General features: G+C 41.1%; 2 protein-coding genes across 3 annotated transcripts in view; one reads left to right on the plus strand and one right to left on the minus strand.

The window, feature by feature from the left end:
* Nucleotides 1-20,706, minus strand: part of LOC143342924 (uncharacterized) — a 432,164-nt gene that overhangs the window by 397,717 nt on the left and 13,741 nt on the right. Inside the window, exon 1 of one of the 2 annotated variants that reach the window (XM_076767256.1) lies at nucleotides 5,470-6,620. The exons of the other annotated variant lie outside the window; for it this stretch is intronic. Coding sequence (XP_076623371.1) covers nucleotides 5,470-5,508 — 39 coding nt within the window. The 5' untranslated portion in view covers nucleotides 5,509-6,620. Of the gene's footprint in view, nucleotides 1-5,469; nucleotides 6,621-20,706 lie in introns of those variants that run through there. 2 annotated transcript variants of the gene reach the window in all.
* Nucleotides 1-20,706, plus strand: part of LOC143342928 (uncharacterized) — a 454,297-nt gene that overhangs the window by 158,921 nt on the left and 274,670 nt on the right. The gene's annotated exons all lie outside the window — the stretch shown is intronic.

A 20,706-nucleotide genomic window follows, 5' to 3' on the forward strand; every position in this document is an offset into this window, starting at 1 on the left:
GCCATCAAACGCGTTGAAGAATGCAAAAATGGTACCTTAAGAATTGAAATAATTGTTTGGTTGAGAGAAGACTATCAAACCATGGACACCAATGACAATAATAAACAGAAAAAACGTTGAAGGATGCAAATAATCAAAACAATTCTAAAAGAGTAATTAGATTTCTGAAACGAAACTTTTGTGATATTCGAAGCAGCAATAGAAATAATGGTGACAAATTAAATTCTGAAGTAACAAGTTAAAGATGCTACTTCTTTCGTCTCGAAGACTAGGTTTGTCGATAGAACTGTTCGTGGTTGATAGAACACGTTTACCCGTCGACGGTTACACGTTTCTCAACTTCCACTATAAAAGTACACTTAGTTCCATTTGACCGCTGCTCGAGTTTCTCAGCACGATCTGCGCCCGCCGCGGTTTGAATACCGAAACGTTTTAAAACTCTTTCCATTACTAGAAACCGCGTGTCGATATCATCAAACGTACACCACAGAACAACGGTTTATGTAATAACCGCGTGGAGTGGCACCGGGGGAACTATTTTACCGGAAACACGGCGATATTGCAAATTGATAGGATAAAAACGTTCGCCACGTTACGTGCCAATAACTTTGGTATATTCTGCTGGATCGTAAAACGCTTTTACGAACAATTTTTAAGTCAGTGCTGGAACTGGTATCGAGGAAACTAGGATTTTCACTCCTTTAAATGAATTATTCATTTAATTTCCTTGTTTCCTTTAGTTTATAAGACTTCTCGAAATGTATTTATTTAAATTAAGTGAAAGAATGTTTTTGGTCAATTTGAAAACAGTCCATCTAACGATTTATTTATAAAAATTCAAATATCTATCGGTGTCGAAGTTCAATGCATTGATTTGCGGCTATATTTCTATACGAATAATAAGAAATTGTTTCTAAATAAATTTTCTGTCAAATCCATTCTCAAAATAACACAAATTTTTCTTGTAGACTCGACCACTGGCACGAAAGCAAATTAATAATATTAAATTAACCATTCAGGACTTTAAAGCTCGAATTTACAGGCTGTCGACGATATCTCTAAATTAATATGTACGCAATAAATTTAGTACAGATCTAAAACACTATCACGCTCTTACGCCATTATCGATTATAGCCTGACATCGTTTCCGCCCGCTTTCTACTCATTTTTCCAACGCATGAGACCGCTAACGACTTCCACGAGGCTACGAGAACGCGACGTGTTAATATTCGAATTTAAATAAAAATAAAGCACCAAAGATTCCCCTCTCGTATATTAAATCTTATTTCGACTCGAGGGTCTGCCGTTATCGGAGAACCCGTTAGAGCTCGCGAGCGTAATTAATTCGCTAAATAAACGTTGCGGGTGCCAACAATGGGCGCGTAATGTGGGAAAGTAACGATGGGGGTAGCGACGCAGTAACGGAGTGCACTGTAATGAAGCACAATAATGACAGTATTATTGAACGTGTAAGGTCTCTATTACGAACCCTGCGAACACAATCGCGCACCGATATCCCGCTAACAATCGTTCGGAGGTTTATCTATCCCGCGACGGGGAAGACAAGAGCGAAGTTACGAGGCTGGAACGCGATTACACCGATCATTCCTTGGCTTTCTCAAATTTGCCTGGTCCGTCCCGGCCGCGAAACGCTCGCGATTCGTCTTAATGAAACACGATTATCGTCCTGGCATTGTGCTCGCGCGCACACACACACACGTGCGCCCCGTTACAATCGGCGGTTCTCAAAGACACCTCCGTCGAACCGATTCACCTGAAAGCCGAGCACGGTTGTTCGTAACTCGCGATACGCGGACGTTTATGCACCGGGTACGGTTAGCAGCTTTATCGCGTTGAAAAACGGATGGGAAAAGTTAGGTGGAACGATATTTACGTGGAGCGTGTGTGCGTGAGCGCGCGTAGTACCCCGGTGTGCTTCTAATTATCGCTCCAGTATAACGTACAACGTATTATGAAACGGCTCTATAAATATCATCGAAACAGCCCTATTAGCGGCATAATGCAAACTTTCCTGCATAAATTATCGCCGGACGCGAACGGAGAAAGCCACTTACAGCTTAATTCATTTACCGTTTCTAATTACCGTCGTTGAATCGCGGCCCGAAGCTCCGCCAGGCGAACGCTGTTTACTGCGAGACCAACACTTTTCGATGATCACTCGCTGGCTCGCGTAATTGGCGACAGTTCGACGACAGTTAACCGGGGGATGGTGGAATTGGTCGATAGACAGTTTTATGCTACTCTTTTTTTGGTTATTTTATGGCCTGACCGTATGTGTATGCAACAAAAATCATTATCGAGAGAAAGGTGTAGAAGCTAACGTGTTGACTAGATACAACAGTTTTCCCTGTCTAAGGGTAGCCTCGATATTTTTTCAAATTACAGCGTAACGAGTAGATAGATAGATAGATATTCGATAGTCCAATGGAGTGCTGAAATACTTGAAGTACTCGAGTACTAAAACATGGCCATTTCAAAAATTAATTCGATTTTAAAATCTCTCCTACTACGCTATTCACAAAATACATATTTCTACCACACAATGCCCACCTTTGCATCGAATAAATTTTCTAATATTTTCTTGATTTTTCCCCAGTTAAGAAATATCCTAGTTTCCCCAATATTATTTTCCAAAAAAGATTGCAGCAGAAATTTCCAAATTTTCGGTGCTCGAGCTTCGAGATCAATTCGAACTTGTACCAGCAGAAGTAGGATCCTAATTTCACTGCCCTAACGCAATTTTCCGCTTAATAAAACAGCGAGTAGTCGAATGTTACGCGTCACCAGTCGAGAAGCCTCATCGATGCGGTCAAGCAGGAAACTACACGCGTGAAAAGCACGAACCGCTGGATTCACCCTTTTTCCAAAGCGCCGACGACGGTGTAACGAAGTGGCAATTTACGTCTAACGTAGTCGACGAAACGAACAACCGCCGCGACGGGAACCAGCGATGCTCGAAATTTCATATCGAGAGCGAAACGCCTCTCGTTCGTTGAATTCTCGACGTTCGATGCGAGAAACGCTGAATACGCGCGAGACTGGATAGAGGGGTGGGTCGGCGAACAAAACCCCACGCCACGAGAGCGAGGGCGGATAGCAACCCTCTTTCAGGTACGAACAACAGGAAGTGAGAATGAAAGAAATTGAACGAGCTTCAAAAGAATATTGTTTTTCAATATAAATGAAATTTTGCGTATGAATATTTGCGATCACTTGGAATTCGTGAGCAAAAATATTTATAAGTTTATAAAAGTAAATTTTATATATAAACATTTTCGATCGCGTGTAGGTCATCCTCGGGAGCACGAATATCTCTAGTTTTATAAAAACAAAATTTATTTTTTTATGAGCCACAACGAACGTATATCATTCCTACCAAAAATATATAAAGTAAATATATCGTAAAATATGACTCCGAATAAAAATATTTGTTCGTAAAATTTTATCAACCCTTCAGAAATATTGAGCATATAACTAATAAAAATAAATTGCAGCAAAAAATAATTTTTCCAGAATGATTTGAAATTTTTTAATTTCGTCGAAAAATTTATCCACCTACTTGAATTTTTTTTTCGAAACTGAGTAGGATTTCGGGGATATGTCTGTTGACCAAAAATGCTTGCAATTGACCCCTGCAACTGAAAATAATTTTTTTAGAACGATTTGAATCTTTTTAATTTTGTCGAAAAATTTCTGCACCTAAAATCCATAAAATGTAAGGTCTACTCGTATACCTCGTCTGTGGTTTCACCCCTAAACTGGAGTTATCGACAAACCAGCAACGTTTCATCAAAGTAGAGGGGATATTTCGTGATTGTTCTTTGTCAGGAACAATCTTTATAGCTTCGTGCAATACTCGGTCGTCCGTCTTCTCGCTTACGATCGTTTGACGCCGCGCTTAGCTACGAAATTCTCCATTATGTCTGACCCTCGTGATATTCTTAGGTGCAGTAACATCTGGATGAAAGTAAACAGTGTAACCCAACAAGGGAACCTCGTGTACGCTGGCCAAGATCGTGTTCCAGCAATGTGGCAAAATTCGAAAGCAAACGTGGCCAAAGGAGACCGCAGCTTCCGCGATTCAACGAAGAATGCAGCAACGTCTCGCGATTGCATCGCGTCGAAACTTTCTAGAAAACCGATTAAGTCGCGGGTGCCCCGGATCCCGGGGAACGCTATTACCGAACAGGAATGTTCAGGAAAAGGAAAGGAAATTTTCCACCCGATTGCCGCCGGTGCACTTTTCACTCGACTTCGATTCACACCTTGACTCGTTGCACAGGAATCTCGGTGGTTTTAAAACCTCCTTTCTTGCACGATGGGGGTGAATAAAATGATTTCTTAAAAGAAACCACTGTGGATTGTCCTCGACCATTGTGCTTCTAGATTTTTGAATCGAAACATTTTAAGAATATTTTTTTTTATATTCACGTCTGAAACTAAGCAAAGCTTTGGAATTCTTTTTATATGTAATTGCTAAGTAAAATGTTTAGATTTTAGAATCGTAGAATTGGTATTTAATAAAATTGTATTTTTGCTTATTTTCGTGTAAATTGTTATTCTGTTTTCGATCCTACGCGTGTTTACACGCGACACGATCAATGGCGGAGCGTCTGAAAAATGGCTTTCAAAACACGTTCGACTGCTGTAAAATAATTATGTAATTACGGTCCGTGACATGGAAGCAACGCGGAAATTGGCCCTGGAGCCAAAATGTGTTTGGCGTGCTTGATTTATTGTATGGCTCTGAAGCAGATAAGTTACGGTGCACTGGCAAATTTGATTACTATTCGACAAAATAAACGATACTGAAATCGAATTGATGTTTACGAATTCTCGATATTGCAAGGTATATGCAAAATGTTCAAAATTAATAACATATTTTTGAGATCCTAATCGTGGAATATATTACTATAAAAGTCTCATTTCCCTAATTATATCCTACAAAAATATCTCACAAACTCCCACGATCCATTAATAACGTCTTCCTTAAACACCTTTAACATCTGCTAGGCACTTTAACAAAGGACTCGATCATTACACAGCGATTTCCCCATCAATTTCAGCCCCTGAAATCGACTACCATTTTCGTAGTGCTCTCCCTCGAACTCCAAAAAGTCGCAACATCATCGCCCGGAAGTGGCCTCCCTCACCGTCCGTTAAAAAGCCCATCCGCGGAAATTGCCATGAGATCGTGCGTCTGCCGCGCGACGACAGATAGGAAAAATCGACGATCGTCGACAAATGGAACGTAACGGTTAAGCGACGCCCTCGGTCGGTCGTCCATTTACCTGGCGTTCCGTCGCGTCGTCCAGCGTGGTCCAACCCTCGGTCGGTGATTTTTCCACGGGTCGATAAGTCGAGTAACGGTGAAGGGGCATGCGAGGGGTCAGGAGTTCGGAATAGGAGCACGGAAAGTGTGTTCGCGTCCGAGGACACGTTGTGTACCTTCTTCCGGCGCAGCAGCTTCCAGTCGAAGTGACTCATCCTGTTCGGCTCGTTAGCCTCTCTTTTACCGTGGTACGTTCGCCTCCTCGTCCGCGGCTCCTTTCGTCCTGTTCCCGGCTCTCGTGTCACCCGGTCGGTCGATTTATTCCCACGGTGTGCACACGGCGACCTCGTCGGCGTCGTCTCGTCGAATGGCCGGCCGGGCTAGGTTTCGTTGACGCGGCTAAACGGGAACGACGACGACCAAGAACACGACCGACACGAGACGCTATGGACTCTGCATTCCCGACACGGCATCCTCGCGAGCCTCCACGTTGAAATCCTCATTGTTCTCCGGTCTCGCGCCCGAGGATACGTGTCCTTGGTATGGACAGCGGCATCCGCCCACTCGGGATGCACGCGAGCGGTGTACTCCTCGAGCCCCGGGCCGAGAAGTCGCTCGCTATTCGCCAAGGTCTTCCGGGTAATTTTTCCGCTTTGTCCCCTGTTACGGAGCCTTTCCGTTTCGGTTTTTACCGGGGCGCTGCCGGTCTCGCGGAACAGTCCACGTCGAGGAGACAATTTTCGCGCCCGTTTCTCGCCGGGTTTCACGATATCCTACGATTCCGCGACTCGACGTCCACGCAGGGATTCCCCTCTAGGGCCTCGCGATCCCGACCGCCCGACGTAGTATCCATAGCGACGATGCACGTCCGCGATTTGCACAACCGAACTACGCGCACCTAACACTCCGACGGGATCCAACCAACCCGACACTCGCCTTTATCGCGAACGATCGATGCACCGCGCCAGCGGAACGATCAACGCGACAGCCCCCGCACACCCTTTGCGTCGTACGAGCGACTCGCGTGACACCTTTCCGTCCAGAAAGCCAGTCTCGCGGCACGATCCTTCGGCCACGGCCGCGCATAAATCCTCCTCGACCACCCACACCCTCCCCTCCGGGGGCCCACTGTGTTCGCTGAACACTATCGCGCACAAACACCGCCGGAGAACTCTATCGACTGACCCGGTTACGGAAGAGGCGCTGCGAAACGCGTGGATTTCGCCCTCTCGGCGACGATGGGACCCGCGAGTCGCGGATTGAGGATGGTTCGAGGGGTCGAAGGGCGACTGGATGGAACCGCGACCGGGGATGTCACGAACCGATGGATGCAGGGCGGCGTACTGTCAAAATATCTGCCATCTCCACAGGAGCCGACGACGTGACGGAGCTCCGCGAGCTGCGCACAGCACGGGCATGCGTGATGACGACGCTCTGCTCTCCCGTCGAGGATAATCGAACCGCTGCCATCGACTCTCGACCGTTGCCCCACTGAATGAACGTAACGCGTGCTACCGAGAGTTGCGACTGGGATTTATTCGACAGCCGCGACACGCGTTCCCAGGACGCACCAGGGGACCGTTAAAGATGGTCTGACTTGCTTCCACCCCTTACTTGCACTTTCGATCGTCAGATTTACGAAACCCTTCAATTTTACGGGTGTTTGACTTTAGTAGATTTTTTATTAGCCATTGATGGTTTTGTTTGCGGGAAATTAGCCTCGGATGAGGAGTTATTCGATGACAATCGAGGACGCCATTTTGGAGAACGTGGTCCTGTTGCTTTTATTTTATGATAACCTTTCTACTTCGTGAGATCAGTGAAAATCAAAGAATGTACAGTTTGGATATTCAATTGATTGATTTAAGTCGATCGGATGATTCAAAATGGTGGTTTCCATCTAATTTTGTGTCCAGTTTGAGAGCTTTCTCTCGAATTAACACTAGAACTATCAAAGTTTCACTTTATATTATAAAATATAAACATTTGAGAGTAGTTCGACTTGAAAAATAAATCTACATAGTAATATATGATAACCCGCCCTGTAATGATAGCATTTTACATTTCAAACACTATAATATTTTTAAATAATTTAGTCTTGCTACGTTTGGGTGAAAACTTTTTGCCAGAGGTTGTAAATGTTCAACCATTGACTTCATTTCTTTACGATACCCTGTATCAGTTAAATTCGTATTTTAGTCACGCAACGAACCAATTTGTACCTTAATTTCGATTTTTGCCCGAATCTGTTACAAGAAAATCTATTATTGGAGGTAATGAACCAAGCCCATGCAATATCACGAAGTTGAAATCGCACGCCTCCATTTGCATTATGATATACTCATTCGGTCGTCCCATCCACTCAACTTATTAATTTTGTTACGTTTGAGTGATATTCGCTCATAAATCAACATTTATAGTTCCTGATAATCATGTTCCTAGCATTCTCGTGCACCTCGCGTGACAACTAGAAAGCTGTCTCGAGTCGTTCGTTTCAAATTGCTCGGTGCTACGTCTGTACAAGTGACTTTTAGTTCATCGATAGGAATTCGCGCAAATCAATCATAATTTTCAGTTTCTAGAAACTTGTGGCTCCAACATATTTTACAATCAATGTACCCAGGACTAACGAGAAAAAATTCTCTTGGATACTTGTAGCGATATCTGACAACTTAATCAATATAATTCACATATTCTTATATTAGTGTATTGTAGCGATATTCGAATATATATTACACTATCTCATGTGCATTGAAATATTGTCAGACTTAGTACCACTTAAAGACAATGTTTTCCTTATTATGTCAGTATTCATTTAGACAATAAGTATGGTTCAAATTATCTTCTATAACCTTCTGTTAAAAATGTAGTAGCAATTATCTGAAATATTTTGTCAAGCTTCCACCCTTAAGTCGGTGTTGTAAAGGGCAAGATTCAGGAATATTTCAACCAAAAAGGAATAATCATGGAAATAATTGTTAATGTGGCTTCTGTTATTTTTAATATAATATTACCAAGGAAAAATAATTTTAAGTTGTGATTTTAGAAGGTGACTTTCCATTCTTGGTGAAAATAATACAGAATGAAATCTAACCCTTTGAAAATATATTTTAAAATATTTGAATGGCTGCTCCAGTCTTGTATGGCGTTTGACCCCGGTCAACCCTGGTTCGTCCAGCTTGAAATACGAAATTTGCGGAAATAACGGGTACCATAAGCGAGCAAAGGGTTTCGTAACACGACGAAAGCGCTGTCGGTGGTGACACGGCAATTTGATCGTCCGTGAAAGAGTCATTCAATTAACCGCGAGTCCGGAATGACGAGTCGCGAAGCGATGAAACCGAACAAGGGAGATCTAACGAAACACGGCGGAGTCCCCGCGACGTTCTTGCCTCCTCCGTGGCTCACCGACGACATTAAAGACCGTGATTTCATAGTCACGCGAGCGTCACGAGTAGAAGAGTCGTAACCTTTGTGTTCGCCGATGACAATCGTCGCTTTAAATCCGACAAAACGTATTTTCCTCGCCGATATACAACGCAGATACGTTGTCCCGCTCGCGGGGACGTACAATGCGCCATTAAACCGTAAAATCTCCCCGACATTGATAAACAATATCGTGGCCTTTGCTTGATGCCTTACGCCGTGGGAAAGCGTATCGTGCGATTACACGGATTCTTCGGTCGTTTGGCACTTTGACCCCTTGGACTCGCGTATCCGAGCGCTCTATGCGATTTTATCGTTTGCATTTTATTCTTTAATAACTCTCGTGGTATCAGAATATTTTCCAAGCACAGATCTCTCGTGTAAATAGCAATTTTAAATAAAGCATTGAAGATAAATAAAAATGATAATTTCAATTGTGGAATCAAAACTCTCTTCACATTGATATCTCTTAATATTAAAATCGAAGGAATATTTACCTGCAAATGATTCGTTTGAAAAGAATTCATCTTCCGAGCAAGTTTTTCAAATCATTGCTATTTAGAAAAGGATTGACACTCGATAACATTCGTGTTAAACTGAGCATGTTTCAGATTATGAAAGAATACCGTGAAATATTATATTCGAGATTTTACGAAGCTTGTACCCAACCCCATTACGTTTCAATCCTTCGGAAGAGACTTTTTCAGGCCTCGAAAGCACGTCGTTTCCTCGAGTCTAATTTACAGAGGCAAAAGCATGTCGTGACTGTTTCCAGTCACGTAGCTTTACCGAAAACACACCGATTAATTCTTATTTCAATCGCGCTATCGAATTCAATCTCCACGTTCCACTGTGCACCGAGCGTATTCATACCGTGCTCACGAAAGCTATTCTAATAGCTTCCTCAAACTCACATTTCAACAATGGAGATTAATTCATACTCCTTTCAGTGCAAATCAGACTTCAATCTCCTGTTCTCCAGACCGCGTCCATTATACTTTCCCACTCCTGGCCACTGTGTCTCGTAACGTTTACTATCGAGACAATTTAATAACAATGTTTCCGCGCGAAAATCACACTCTCGGGACGCGTTTTCAAACGTCCAACAAAATTGAACGAAGTTGAGGGACTTGAGAATTCAGAAAATTAGGAAACGTTAAAATGAAAATATAATTTCGTGTTACGGATGAATTATTCCACTGTCTGAACTATCTTTTGAATTTGTAAGTTTCCTATCTTCCCCTGAAAATGGAGTTACGAAGAGTACGTAGACGCTTTGCAAAATGGACGACGTAGCCGTGCTCGGTTTGCGAAAGCGGCGAACGAGGAGGGAATTTATTATCGAAAAACGTAATCGTGGAACATCGAAGAAACTAGCAGAGGTGAAAATGGTTGACGTTTCGTCCTGTGATATGTAGGATTTTCACTTGGCGGGCGATCACGCGAAGCAATTCGCGTGAGATGAAAGTACGAGAAATGAGTAGCCGCCACGGATTCGCGAGATAAGTACGGCGAACACGGCACCCAATAAATTCCGGTCCTCTTTTGTTGAACGGCGACGCCAAGACGTTGGAAAAGGAAAAACCATGGCAATTAACTAATCTCGCGACTCTTCCTCCATTATTTCGTGTTGCAACGAACTGGTAACAAGAAACGGTGCAACGAATCGGGATGTTTAAACAGCGATATTGTCGATTAAATTAACACACAATGAATCGCAGTTAATTCAAAAGGTTGACTAATTTCGGTAAAAACTATACGCGGGAAAATATTTTTCTATTTTCATGTATTTGTTGAACGACTATATTCGATGTAAAAAGAGAGAAAAATATGAGGGAAGCAAAATAAAAAGGGAAAGAAAATAGAATTTGAATTTAATTTCAAAATGTAAGGAAAAAGAACAAAAATTTAAGTTATATTGTATAAGAAATGGAAAAGGTAGAGAATCGAATTTTATTTATGAAACCGTTTTTAATTACCAGAAATGACACTATATTACTAGTTATGAAAAAGGGACGCAAGAAAATTCCCTATAACGATCTATGTAAATATTGACTTGCAAAAGTGAGAATAGTCTTCCTTAGGAGTCCTCGTCGACGAATAAAATTAACAATTTGAATTTCTATCCTGTAGTGTTCCATCAAAAAAGATTAAAAATAATCTACCTCGAAGTTTGAAAAGACAACAAAATTCTAATGCTGTTGTATGGGATAATTACGACGAAATGCACGCGCATGAAATTGAAATGCAGTTTTACGCGCCCGGACTGACTGGCGCCATCTACCACAGCAAGTCCACACTCCGCAGCACGTCAGGCACGCTTCTTCCGCGTTTCATCAACAATGCAGACTGGATCGTGATAGAGCAAGAGGAGCCAGGAATGTCGAGACGCTAACGAGAAAGTCATCGCGAATTTGCATGCTAATCGGTCCACATTATCCGCTTCCCTCAACGCCAGCCAACAATATCGCGAACAATTCGTTCGTCTCGACTTCCTGCATAAAGAAGAAACGCGCGTTCTCCACCAATTAACTCGTTCGTCGCGGGAAAGGTAGATTTACCAAGCCATAAATTCCGCCAGTAAACCGTATACGGGGTGCGTCGCGCAATTAAAACTGATTATATCTCGAATTTGGTGAAAGATAGAGAAAAACTGTGGAGGGAAAAATTGAATGGCACGGTAATGTCTATTTTTCCACGACCTCACTTTTTTTCTAACTGCAACGATACGCCAGATTTCTCTTATGGAACTTCAGAAATGCTTCGTGGACAGAGTATGTAAATATTTTAATACGGAATTTTTTTCGTGATTGTAAGAAATACATTATTTTATTGTTATTCGTACTATGTGGTCAAAATAAAGTGTTACGAGCTGTTTTCTCAGGACTGGATTTTCTTTTAAATTGAACAGGTCAGGGGATTCAATTTTTTCGTGGTGATTTTTAGGAGGAAATAGTGTTTTATATTTCTTCCCCGAAGCTTCTTACGCAATTTATCGTTTTTCTCGCGGACTCTGCTTCTAGGAAACTCCTCGATTGTCGATTCCAATTTCGTCCAACACTGCTGGGACTCGGTAGCAATTGACGTATTATAAAACCCACGTTGTAGACACATCTGCGACAGGTCGGCGACCTGACATTATTTCTGTGTCACGCCTGCATGATCTACCTTTCTCAGAGTGGGTGAAACGTTAGAATAGTTGAATAGCTATCGTCATTTATCTAATTGATTATTTTCAAATTAATATACACGATACTGTGTCGAAAACCTTTTTACTACATTCTGAAGAAGGCCATTTGAGAACTAGCTTAAAAAATTCAAATTATTGATTCGAAAAATATAACTCAAATATTTAAAAATACTTTACTGAATTTTCTCAAGTTTGATCAAGCATCCAAAATACTCAGATAATCGAATACTGGGGTTGAAAAACTAAATTCTGTCCTGATCGAAATTTCAAGTAACTGGACAGAACTGTAAGCTATCGCCAAAACGTATTAGTGCTAATTTGTCGTTGAAATTGGATTTTGGGTGGTCCTTTGAGTCCTCGCGGAGGAGCCAAACGCGATACGCAAGACGGCGGTCGCGATTAAACGGGCATATTCGCGGCGTTGGCCTAAACACCGGGTAACGAGTTCCGAGGATCGAGTTCAGCAGTTCGTCTTGTCTCCAAAACCGCAAATTATGCTTGTGGGGGGCTAGGTGGAGAGGCACGTGAGCGATTCATCGCAACGGCGATCGCCACGAGTCGACGGCCGACATAAAGAATGTGGACGGCGGAGCGTAGCGCTATGATTCAATTACGGGGTAACCGGCATCACGATCACGTGTAAATCAAGATAAATCGCTGGTGTACCCGGCTGGCCCGGTTCGGCGATGTTGCGATACCGCTGCCGGATAGCAATCAAATTGTCAGACGCTCTAAGTGCGAATCCCGCTTCTTCGCTGCTCTAAATATACGAGGACCCCACCACTAGGGCGATCCTTGAATACCAGGAAACATTGACACCAGGTATATAGATTACGTGGAATTTGAGACGAATCACACCCCTAATATGGGCTCCTTTGATAAGAACAGCCAAGCAATAGTAGAAATATTAAGAATGCAATTGTGCATTCGGTGCATTCGGATGCAATTGAAAGAAAAATTAATGGTGTCAAAGCCTTATTTGGCACAATTAAAATGCATATCTAGCTCATTTACTTCCATTGTGTATCACATAATTAAACAAAAATTCAAGTTGTAGATCTTGATTATTAACCAGAAATAAAATAGAAGAAGTTTTCAGTTCCAAAGCATCTCTCATGTTTAGATTTGCATTTGCTTCCGGATGAGATGCATAGTCTATATACCTCGTCTGTAGTAAAAAGTAAAATCGTAGAAAAATAGATATTATCATACTATTTTTTCCCCCTTACAATTTGTCTTGTCTCTTATTAAATTTAGGAAAATTCTATTCTCTGTTCCCAAATAAAATTTGCTCAATTCTGCTGTGAAACATGTATAATAATTACATTTTTCTAATACAGGGTGTTCGGCTACACCTGGGAAAAATTTTAATGGGGAATTATCGAGGCCAAAATAAGACGAAAAGCAAGAATACCAATTTGTTGATGGAGGCTTCGTTAAAAAGTTATTAACAATTAAATTAAAAAATTTCAAATCGTTCTGGAAAAATTATTTTCAGTTGCGGGGGTCAATTACAATCATTTTTGATGAATAGACATACTCCCGAAATCTTACCCACTTTCGAGAAAAAAATTCAGTGTTGGCGAAACTTTAAACGTTAATAACTTTTTAACGAAGCCACCATCAACAAATTAGTATTCTTGATTTTCGTCTTATTTTGGCCTCTAGAATCTCCCATTAAAATTTTTCCCAGGGGTGGCCGAACACCCCGTATGTGACATACGATGTACGCGATATTTGTAGAACGCACGTAAGTGTGTTACTTTCGTGTGGTTTGCGCGATATTTGCGCGTAATATTGCGTGCGATATCAGTTCGACGCGTGATCTTTCTGCGGTTTCTGTGTCGTCTGCATCTCCTAGATAAAATAAAACGATGTTATCTAGATGAAATCGTAGTCAACGATGGACCAGAAGCCACACGTTGCTTCTACGAGCAATAGTGTCAAAGTTTCCTGTGCGCGTGCTATTGTGGCTGCGCGGCTGATTGCGTCGAGGATCTTAATGAGCCGAAGAAGCTTCTTTCGCAATTGATTTGCGTCAGTCAGCATAATGCACGCTCTCACTCTATCTCTCTCTCTCTTTCTCTCTCCTTTAGACGCGCGCCTCGTCCCCTTTCCGGTTGATTTAAGAGGTATAAAGGTGCACGGGCACGAATGAAATACGCACGTGATAAATTTCAGCGTGAAATTTTATCCGTGCTTCTTGCAACGGTCGTTTAATCGGCAGGAATTTAGTTCAATTAAGAAAAAACTGTATCGTACGAATTTACGACTCTCGAGGATGAAATAAAAAAACTGGTGCAACTAGAATGAAGTTACTCAAATTTTATTGAACCGATTATCGTTCACTATTGTAACATTTTATTTAAAAAGATAAAATATAAGTCGTTCAATTTAAATGGAAAGACCTGACAATTTAGATTGGATTGTTAAATATTGTATCTCGGTAAACGCTTTTTATCCATTCTCAGCGCTGATGCATCACGGCAATAAATAATCATTATGCAAGTTATCTGCATACATGTCCTAAGTGCACAGGTTACAAGAAATACACTTATTTCTTCTTCTGTATTATCCTTGCATATTAAGCAAAACCAGTCATCTGTTTTTTACCTTTTTTTGCTCGCAAGTCTGTTCTTTTTCACTTTCGAACGCTTTGAAATTGATCGAAAAGTGTTGAGAGTGAATTGAAAGTAAAAATATAATCCAAAGTCGAACCAGTTTCTATATGAACAACCGTATATATTTAAATTTAACTTTATCTAGCTAAAACCTTGGTAATATTACATAAGATTCTTCTGAATTATATATACTACGTAACAAATCAACTTTCATACTTCCAAACTTCCAAACTTTCATATCTGTAATTTCCAAATGAAGCAATTTTGAACTATATCTTAAGGATCGACGATCCTCGAAAGTGTCCGAAATTTCTATTCCAGATTCAACCACCGTGAAAATATCTTTCCATTCTAGGCATCCATCGAATTAAGACTTTCTAGTCGAAAAATCATTAGCAAAGAATGTTAAAAGCAAATCGATCTGAAGATTTGAAATGCAAGAAAGTCACGTATTATGAAATTTCTCCTCCTAATTGTGGTGTAAACCCGTTATATGGTTGTTCTACATGAAAAAACGAATCGAAAGTGCAGAGTAAATTTGTTTCGCAATACGCTTTGTTATCGAGAAAATCAATTTTGAAAATTCATCGAGTATGCATAGGATTTTGCTAGCGTGTCTGTCCATTACTAGTTATTTCTACTTAAGTAGATGTTCTTAAACAGTGATTGCGGTATGATAATTGCATGTTTTTTGCCGATCTTACCGTCTTCTAACTGGTCACAACCGGTTGAAACAAATAATAGCGTGCCAACTCGAACGCGTACTAAACACCAACACAAGTAGAAATAGCCAGTAATGGACAGACACGTTAGACGGATTGAATCGCGCGTACACGCGATGAATTTTCAACGTTATATTGAAAACAAAGGTGAATATGTATAAAAATTCTATATTATACTCGCGTGGAAGGACAATATTGTACCATTAATTACTGTACATCTCCTTTTAACGAAGAACATGGATGGGAACGCGAGATAAACTTTGCGCCTTACGGTTTCCTGGAGTCTCCAATATGGGAAAAATTATTGTTCGGTTGTATCGGAGAATGAATTTAATTTAAATTAAATGAGAATATAATAGAATATGAAATTCAGAATCTCTATCGCAATTAAAGCCACATTCTAAAATTAATAATACGACGAGAGCTCGTAATTCTCCGCGAAGTCAAGGTTCGTTGAAACAGATTCTCTAACAATGATCGTCCTCGATATTTAAAATGCGTCTGCTAATTGAAATAATTTAAATTCTAAAGATTCAAATCCGCTTCTTTCCTCCAACGTGAAAATCATTTTAGACAAATATTCTTGATGATAAAAAAAATATGCAGATTTAATCGAACACTTTGTGTTATTAATCAAGATCCACAATTTTGTTTATTTAAGTGGCATACGATGGAAGTGAATAAGCTAGATACGTATTTAAATTGTGCTAAGTGTGGCTTTGGTACTACTAATTTTTTTTAGTTACACTTTAGTAAATATATTCCATTTTTAATTTTTATTGCAAGAGAAAGGAGACTCTGAAGCGTTTCAGAGAAATAATAATTACTATGCTGTCGACATATTTCGGAAGCTTATATCAATGGAAGTCCTTGACAATACATGAATCATTACCAACAATTGTCCGATTGTCAAACAATGATCGCTTACGCTGAATAATTTATTAAACCTTCAACGTTTCCTGTTAACGATCGGGTCGCAGATTAGACGGTGATAACCGTCTTCGCGCATCATAATAATCCAGTAACAATTGTGAATCAAAGCAGAACCTCACAGTTAATCACGAAACGCTTCACCTAAGCTAACAATGCAACGGAATCGCATAATTCGCGCCGACAAAGTCAGATTCCATCAAACGGATCATCGTCTAACGAGGATCATCCTACGAGTTCGCGTGCAAACCACAGCCAATCGAGTCGTCAGATATCGTACTAGATCTAAGGAACTCACAAATTAATACTTGAGTAATTGCGAATCTGATTAGAAGAGTTACGGGCACGCATAATCGATGAAGAGAAACTAGAAATATCGTCTGCCTGGAGAAGACAAATGCATACATAAAAACAAATTATCGTTAAGACGCCATTACACGAATATTTGAAAAGAGTTCGTGTACGATTTAATTGGATCGTTCATTATTTTCTCATACTCTTTCGTCCCGTCAATTTTAGTGTGTTTCGTTGTTAATTTACAATTCTAGTTTTGCTTTCCCGGGCTGTTATTGAACGCCAGCATATTTCCCCGTCAAGCATGACGGACAGCAATGATTTGAGAAAACATTTTTGCACTATCATTTATTTATACTAAAATCTGTAATCGTTACAACTCAATGCAAAACCCTCGTTCGAAGTTGGATGATTGATAGTTAACGTTCCTGCAAATTAAGCAGCCTGTGCTCTCCGTGGGAACACAAAAACCGAAGAGTTATGAGGAAATCACAAATCGTGGGCTAATAATAAACGCGACAAATATTTTTATGGCGCCGAACAGAGCATAGAGGAAAAAAATTGAATTTTTATTACGAAGCGCATTACGTTTAGGAATGCAACAGTCTGACTTGAGAGATCAAACTGCTGAATTCGGAGCGATTAGCGAAATCTAATCTCGTGCACTGGGAGATTACGACTGCAGCTTTGTCGGTTATACCATTGCACTTCAGTGACGAATTAAACGGGTGAAATATATTTTAAAGAAGCCACCCAACACACGCGTACTCTATAGACCTCTGTAGTTTATGCAAATATATCGTAGATACGTAAAAATTATACAGAATGTATTTCAACGGAGACGCGTTCTCCAAAATGGCGTCACACCGATCGCCATACGCGAATTTCGCATAGAGGAAACTTTCGATCGCGTTTTGAGTCGTCGATCAGGTTTGATACGATAGAAATTGATATCAGGATCCGGAGTTTCGCACGAATCGTCCACTCTGTCAACGGCGCGCGTCTCCGATCGACGATCGTCGCGTAATTGCGCTTGTCTGCAGCGACGAGGCTATTATTAACGAACGTTAATTGACCGAGCTACGCGAGGACTTCGTTTCCAGGCGTTCCCCGCGGTGAGAAACGACCGTTGCACGTCTATCGAGCACTCCTCTATCGTAGATAAATAATTATGTAGGTAAACTCCTTCCTGCCGCGATAAATCTACGGTCGGGTTTACGCGCCATTCATTGTGTGTCGTCGTTGTCCCGCGGTATCGGCCACGAGAGACCGGGCAACAATTTCTACGGGTTCTCTCCCCGTTTGCAGCCGCGTTTCCGTATTCGCGGAAAGCGTAGCAGCCCGGCCGGTCGCGATACGCGTTAAACAAAAGGCGTGCTGCTTATTAAAGAAACGAACGATCACCGGCGATAATTCGTAACAATAGGCGAGAAACCTCCATTGTACATTGTTCCGATATGCTATCGCGTTTATCATCCGATTGATTTAGTGCCAACGAGGACCAAACCGGCGCGAGAAACTACCCCGGAATAAATCGACCACCGGAAAAATTAATGAACGCGTTTAACGACTAAAAATTCCAGCCGGAAGCGTGGGACGCGAATTCCAAGGGACCAAATATGTATTTCTCTTATAGGCGCTACGAGCGGCATCTATGGAGCGCCATTTTCTATCGATAGTCTCGATAGTCAAAATGACCGATTGGTTCAAAAGTTATCGAGACTTTAGTACTAGCGAAAATTCGGTTTTGGATCTTTCGTTCTAGAGTCGATTCGATACTTGGTTGGTGGGTCTTTTTGGACCCAGCTGACACTCATTTTTCGTTCATTCTCTTCCCCTATTTCTAAAACGTTAATGTTTCTGGTACTCATTATGTGACTGTTTATATTTCATTGGGTATTTTAAGAACAATATATTAAGAAAAATATTCTTTTAATAAAAGTCAGAAATATAATATTCTACGTTATTATAGGTTAGAAGTTTAAATATATGAGTATTACAACATTGATAACTATTTTAACGATAGAGTGTTAATAAGTAGAGAAACTGGTTCCCATTTCTTTTCTCCAAAGACTGAGTTTTTTGAATTTTCAATCGATTCTCAAGATTAGATGTTAAAGCTAGGATTCTCGAATATCAACGAGGCTGCAAAAGTAATTTCTAGAAGCAAAGTTTTGTTTTTGTGGACAATTTGAGGGACTTGGTGCGACAGTCGATGCTTTAAGGGTTCGCTGAGGCCCCCGATCGCCTGGCGTCCGCCATTTTACGAGTTTGGACCGAAAACGGTGGCAGTCGCGTGGTGGCGGTCCCACAACAAAACGAAGATAGTAATCAAACGCGTAGATACCCGGGGACTCTGATACTTTACTACGGTACGTCGCGCAATGTATGTACACAGAAGCCAACTAAGGAACCAAGTGTTTCAATTTATCGTCCCTGCCAGGACTCTGTGTACAGTTACTCGTGTGAACGCCGACTCTAATAACATTATAAATAAAGATACGAATCTCCGTTGCGCGCTTCTTCGCCCTGCGCCGTTTCTATGCTCGAACGATACTACGGTGTCCGTTTACCATAGTCCTCTCGGCTCTTCCCCTCCCTCGCGCGATCAACTGACAATTAAGTGCCCCTCTGAAATGCTTATGAAGTATTCTTCATTAACGTTCGGTGGCTGGCTTCCTACCAGCTAATGGCCAATCTTCCCTGTATCTGAATGGGATCTCTCGGTGAGATTGAATTATCAGACGGGGGATGAAAGTCCTCCTCGACACAGAATTTCCGAACAGAAGTTGGGAATTTTAATGGTCCACAGTTTCAACGTACGAGTAGTTCGGAATTATAACGAAAAAGTAGTTGACACAGTTTCGACGGAAGGAGCAAACTCGTTTGTGCAGACGCAACGAACAACGCTTGTTGAATAGCTCTACTGCGAGTAGCAGGGCCGGACACTTAATGCACTTAAAATTAAATGGATATGTGCGTTGAGTTGCGCGCCACTTAGCGAATGCAACGTTTCCCATGGCTGATAGAACGATTCTGATCCGTGGGACTCGATACCAGCAACCCCGCCTTCGGTGAGCCCTGACACTGGCAATCCCGGACGCACTAAATTTTATACACGCGATCCCGGAATCGATGGATCCGAGATGGACGACGCTAGACTCGGGGGACTCGATGGGGATAAAGGCTGGGATCTATGGAACGCGATGCAGAGGAAGCTGAACCGGTGGAATAAGATACAGACGACGATCCGTGGGACTGTGTGCTGACGATCCCGGACTCAATCGATCTGATATAAACTAGACTCATGGATAAATGACTTTGGATTAGATTGATGACTCTAAACTCATAGATAGACAACGTTGGATAACATAGATACGATATAAATAAATCTAGATTATTTAAAACCGATCTGACAATTCCATGGGTTTTGGGATGAAGGTGTTGGTTGATTTTGGAGGCCCAAGTGTTTTGAAAGATCTCGTGAAAAGTCTAAATTTTTAGAGGTTTTAGAAATCTCAAAGATTTCAGGATCAGAGATCCTTGTTATTTTGAGTTTTTAAGAATTTTTAATTCCCTGTAGTTCCTATAACTTCTAAAACCAGCTCCTGCAACTCTCGAGGTGCTTGGAAAACTCATAAACTGCCGAATCTCTGGCCTGTTAGATCCTTCGAGATGTAGGTACTTCCAGAAGTTGGAGTCATTAATATCGAGTTCCAAGGGACCATTAAATCCTTCGAGTTTAGGATGGCCCATATCGTGGTTGTTATCTGGTTCAGAAACGAGAATATCGATCCTGTCTAGTTCAGAATTGTCAGTTGAGGGAACAGTCTGATATTTTGCTATATAATTTCTTTTTTCTATGAAGGAATAATCGAATCTAAATGAAAATTAATGCACAGCTTGTGTTGTAATGTAAATGATGAGATTTAAATTTCCTGAAACAATTTTTTCTTGTTTATTTTTAACTGAAACTATGGCAAGAAAAGATGTAAGAATGACTTGAGTAATTATAGAACAGGTAGAAATAACTACGATAAACAAAGCACGAAGTATCTAATACTGAATATTCTATTATGCTTATTCAAAGCTATTTTTAACTAACAATAAGTGACAGGTCCAATTAACAAGGAATACGGTCCGTCACAGTCTGGTATATTTAAGCATATTTCAGTAACGAATGAACATACATATTCACGCTATAGTCTTCCCATATATTTATTCTCTAAT

This window comes from Colletes latitarsis, chromosome 6, assembly GCF_051014445.1.
Source record: "Colletes latitarsis isolate SP2378_abdomen chromosome 6, iyColLati1, whole genome shotgun sequence".
Classification (NCBI taxonomy): Eukaryota; Metazoa; Arthropoda; class Insecta; order Hymenoptera; family Colletidae; genus Colletes; species Colletes latitarsis.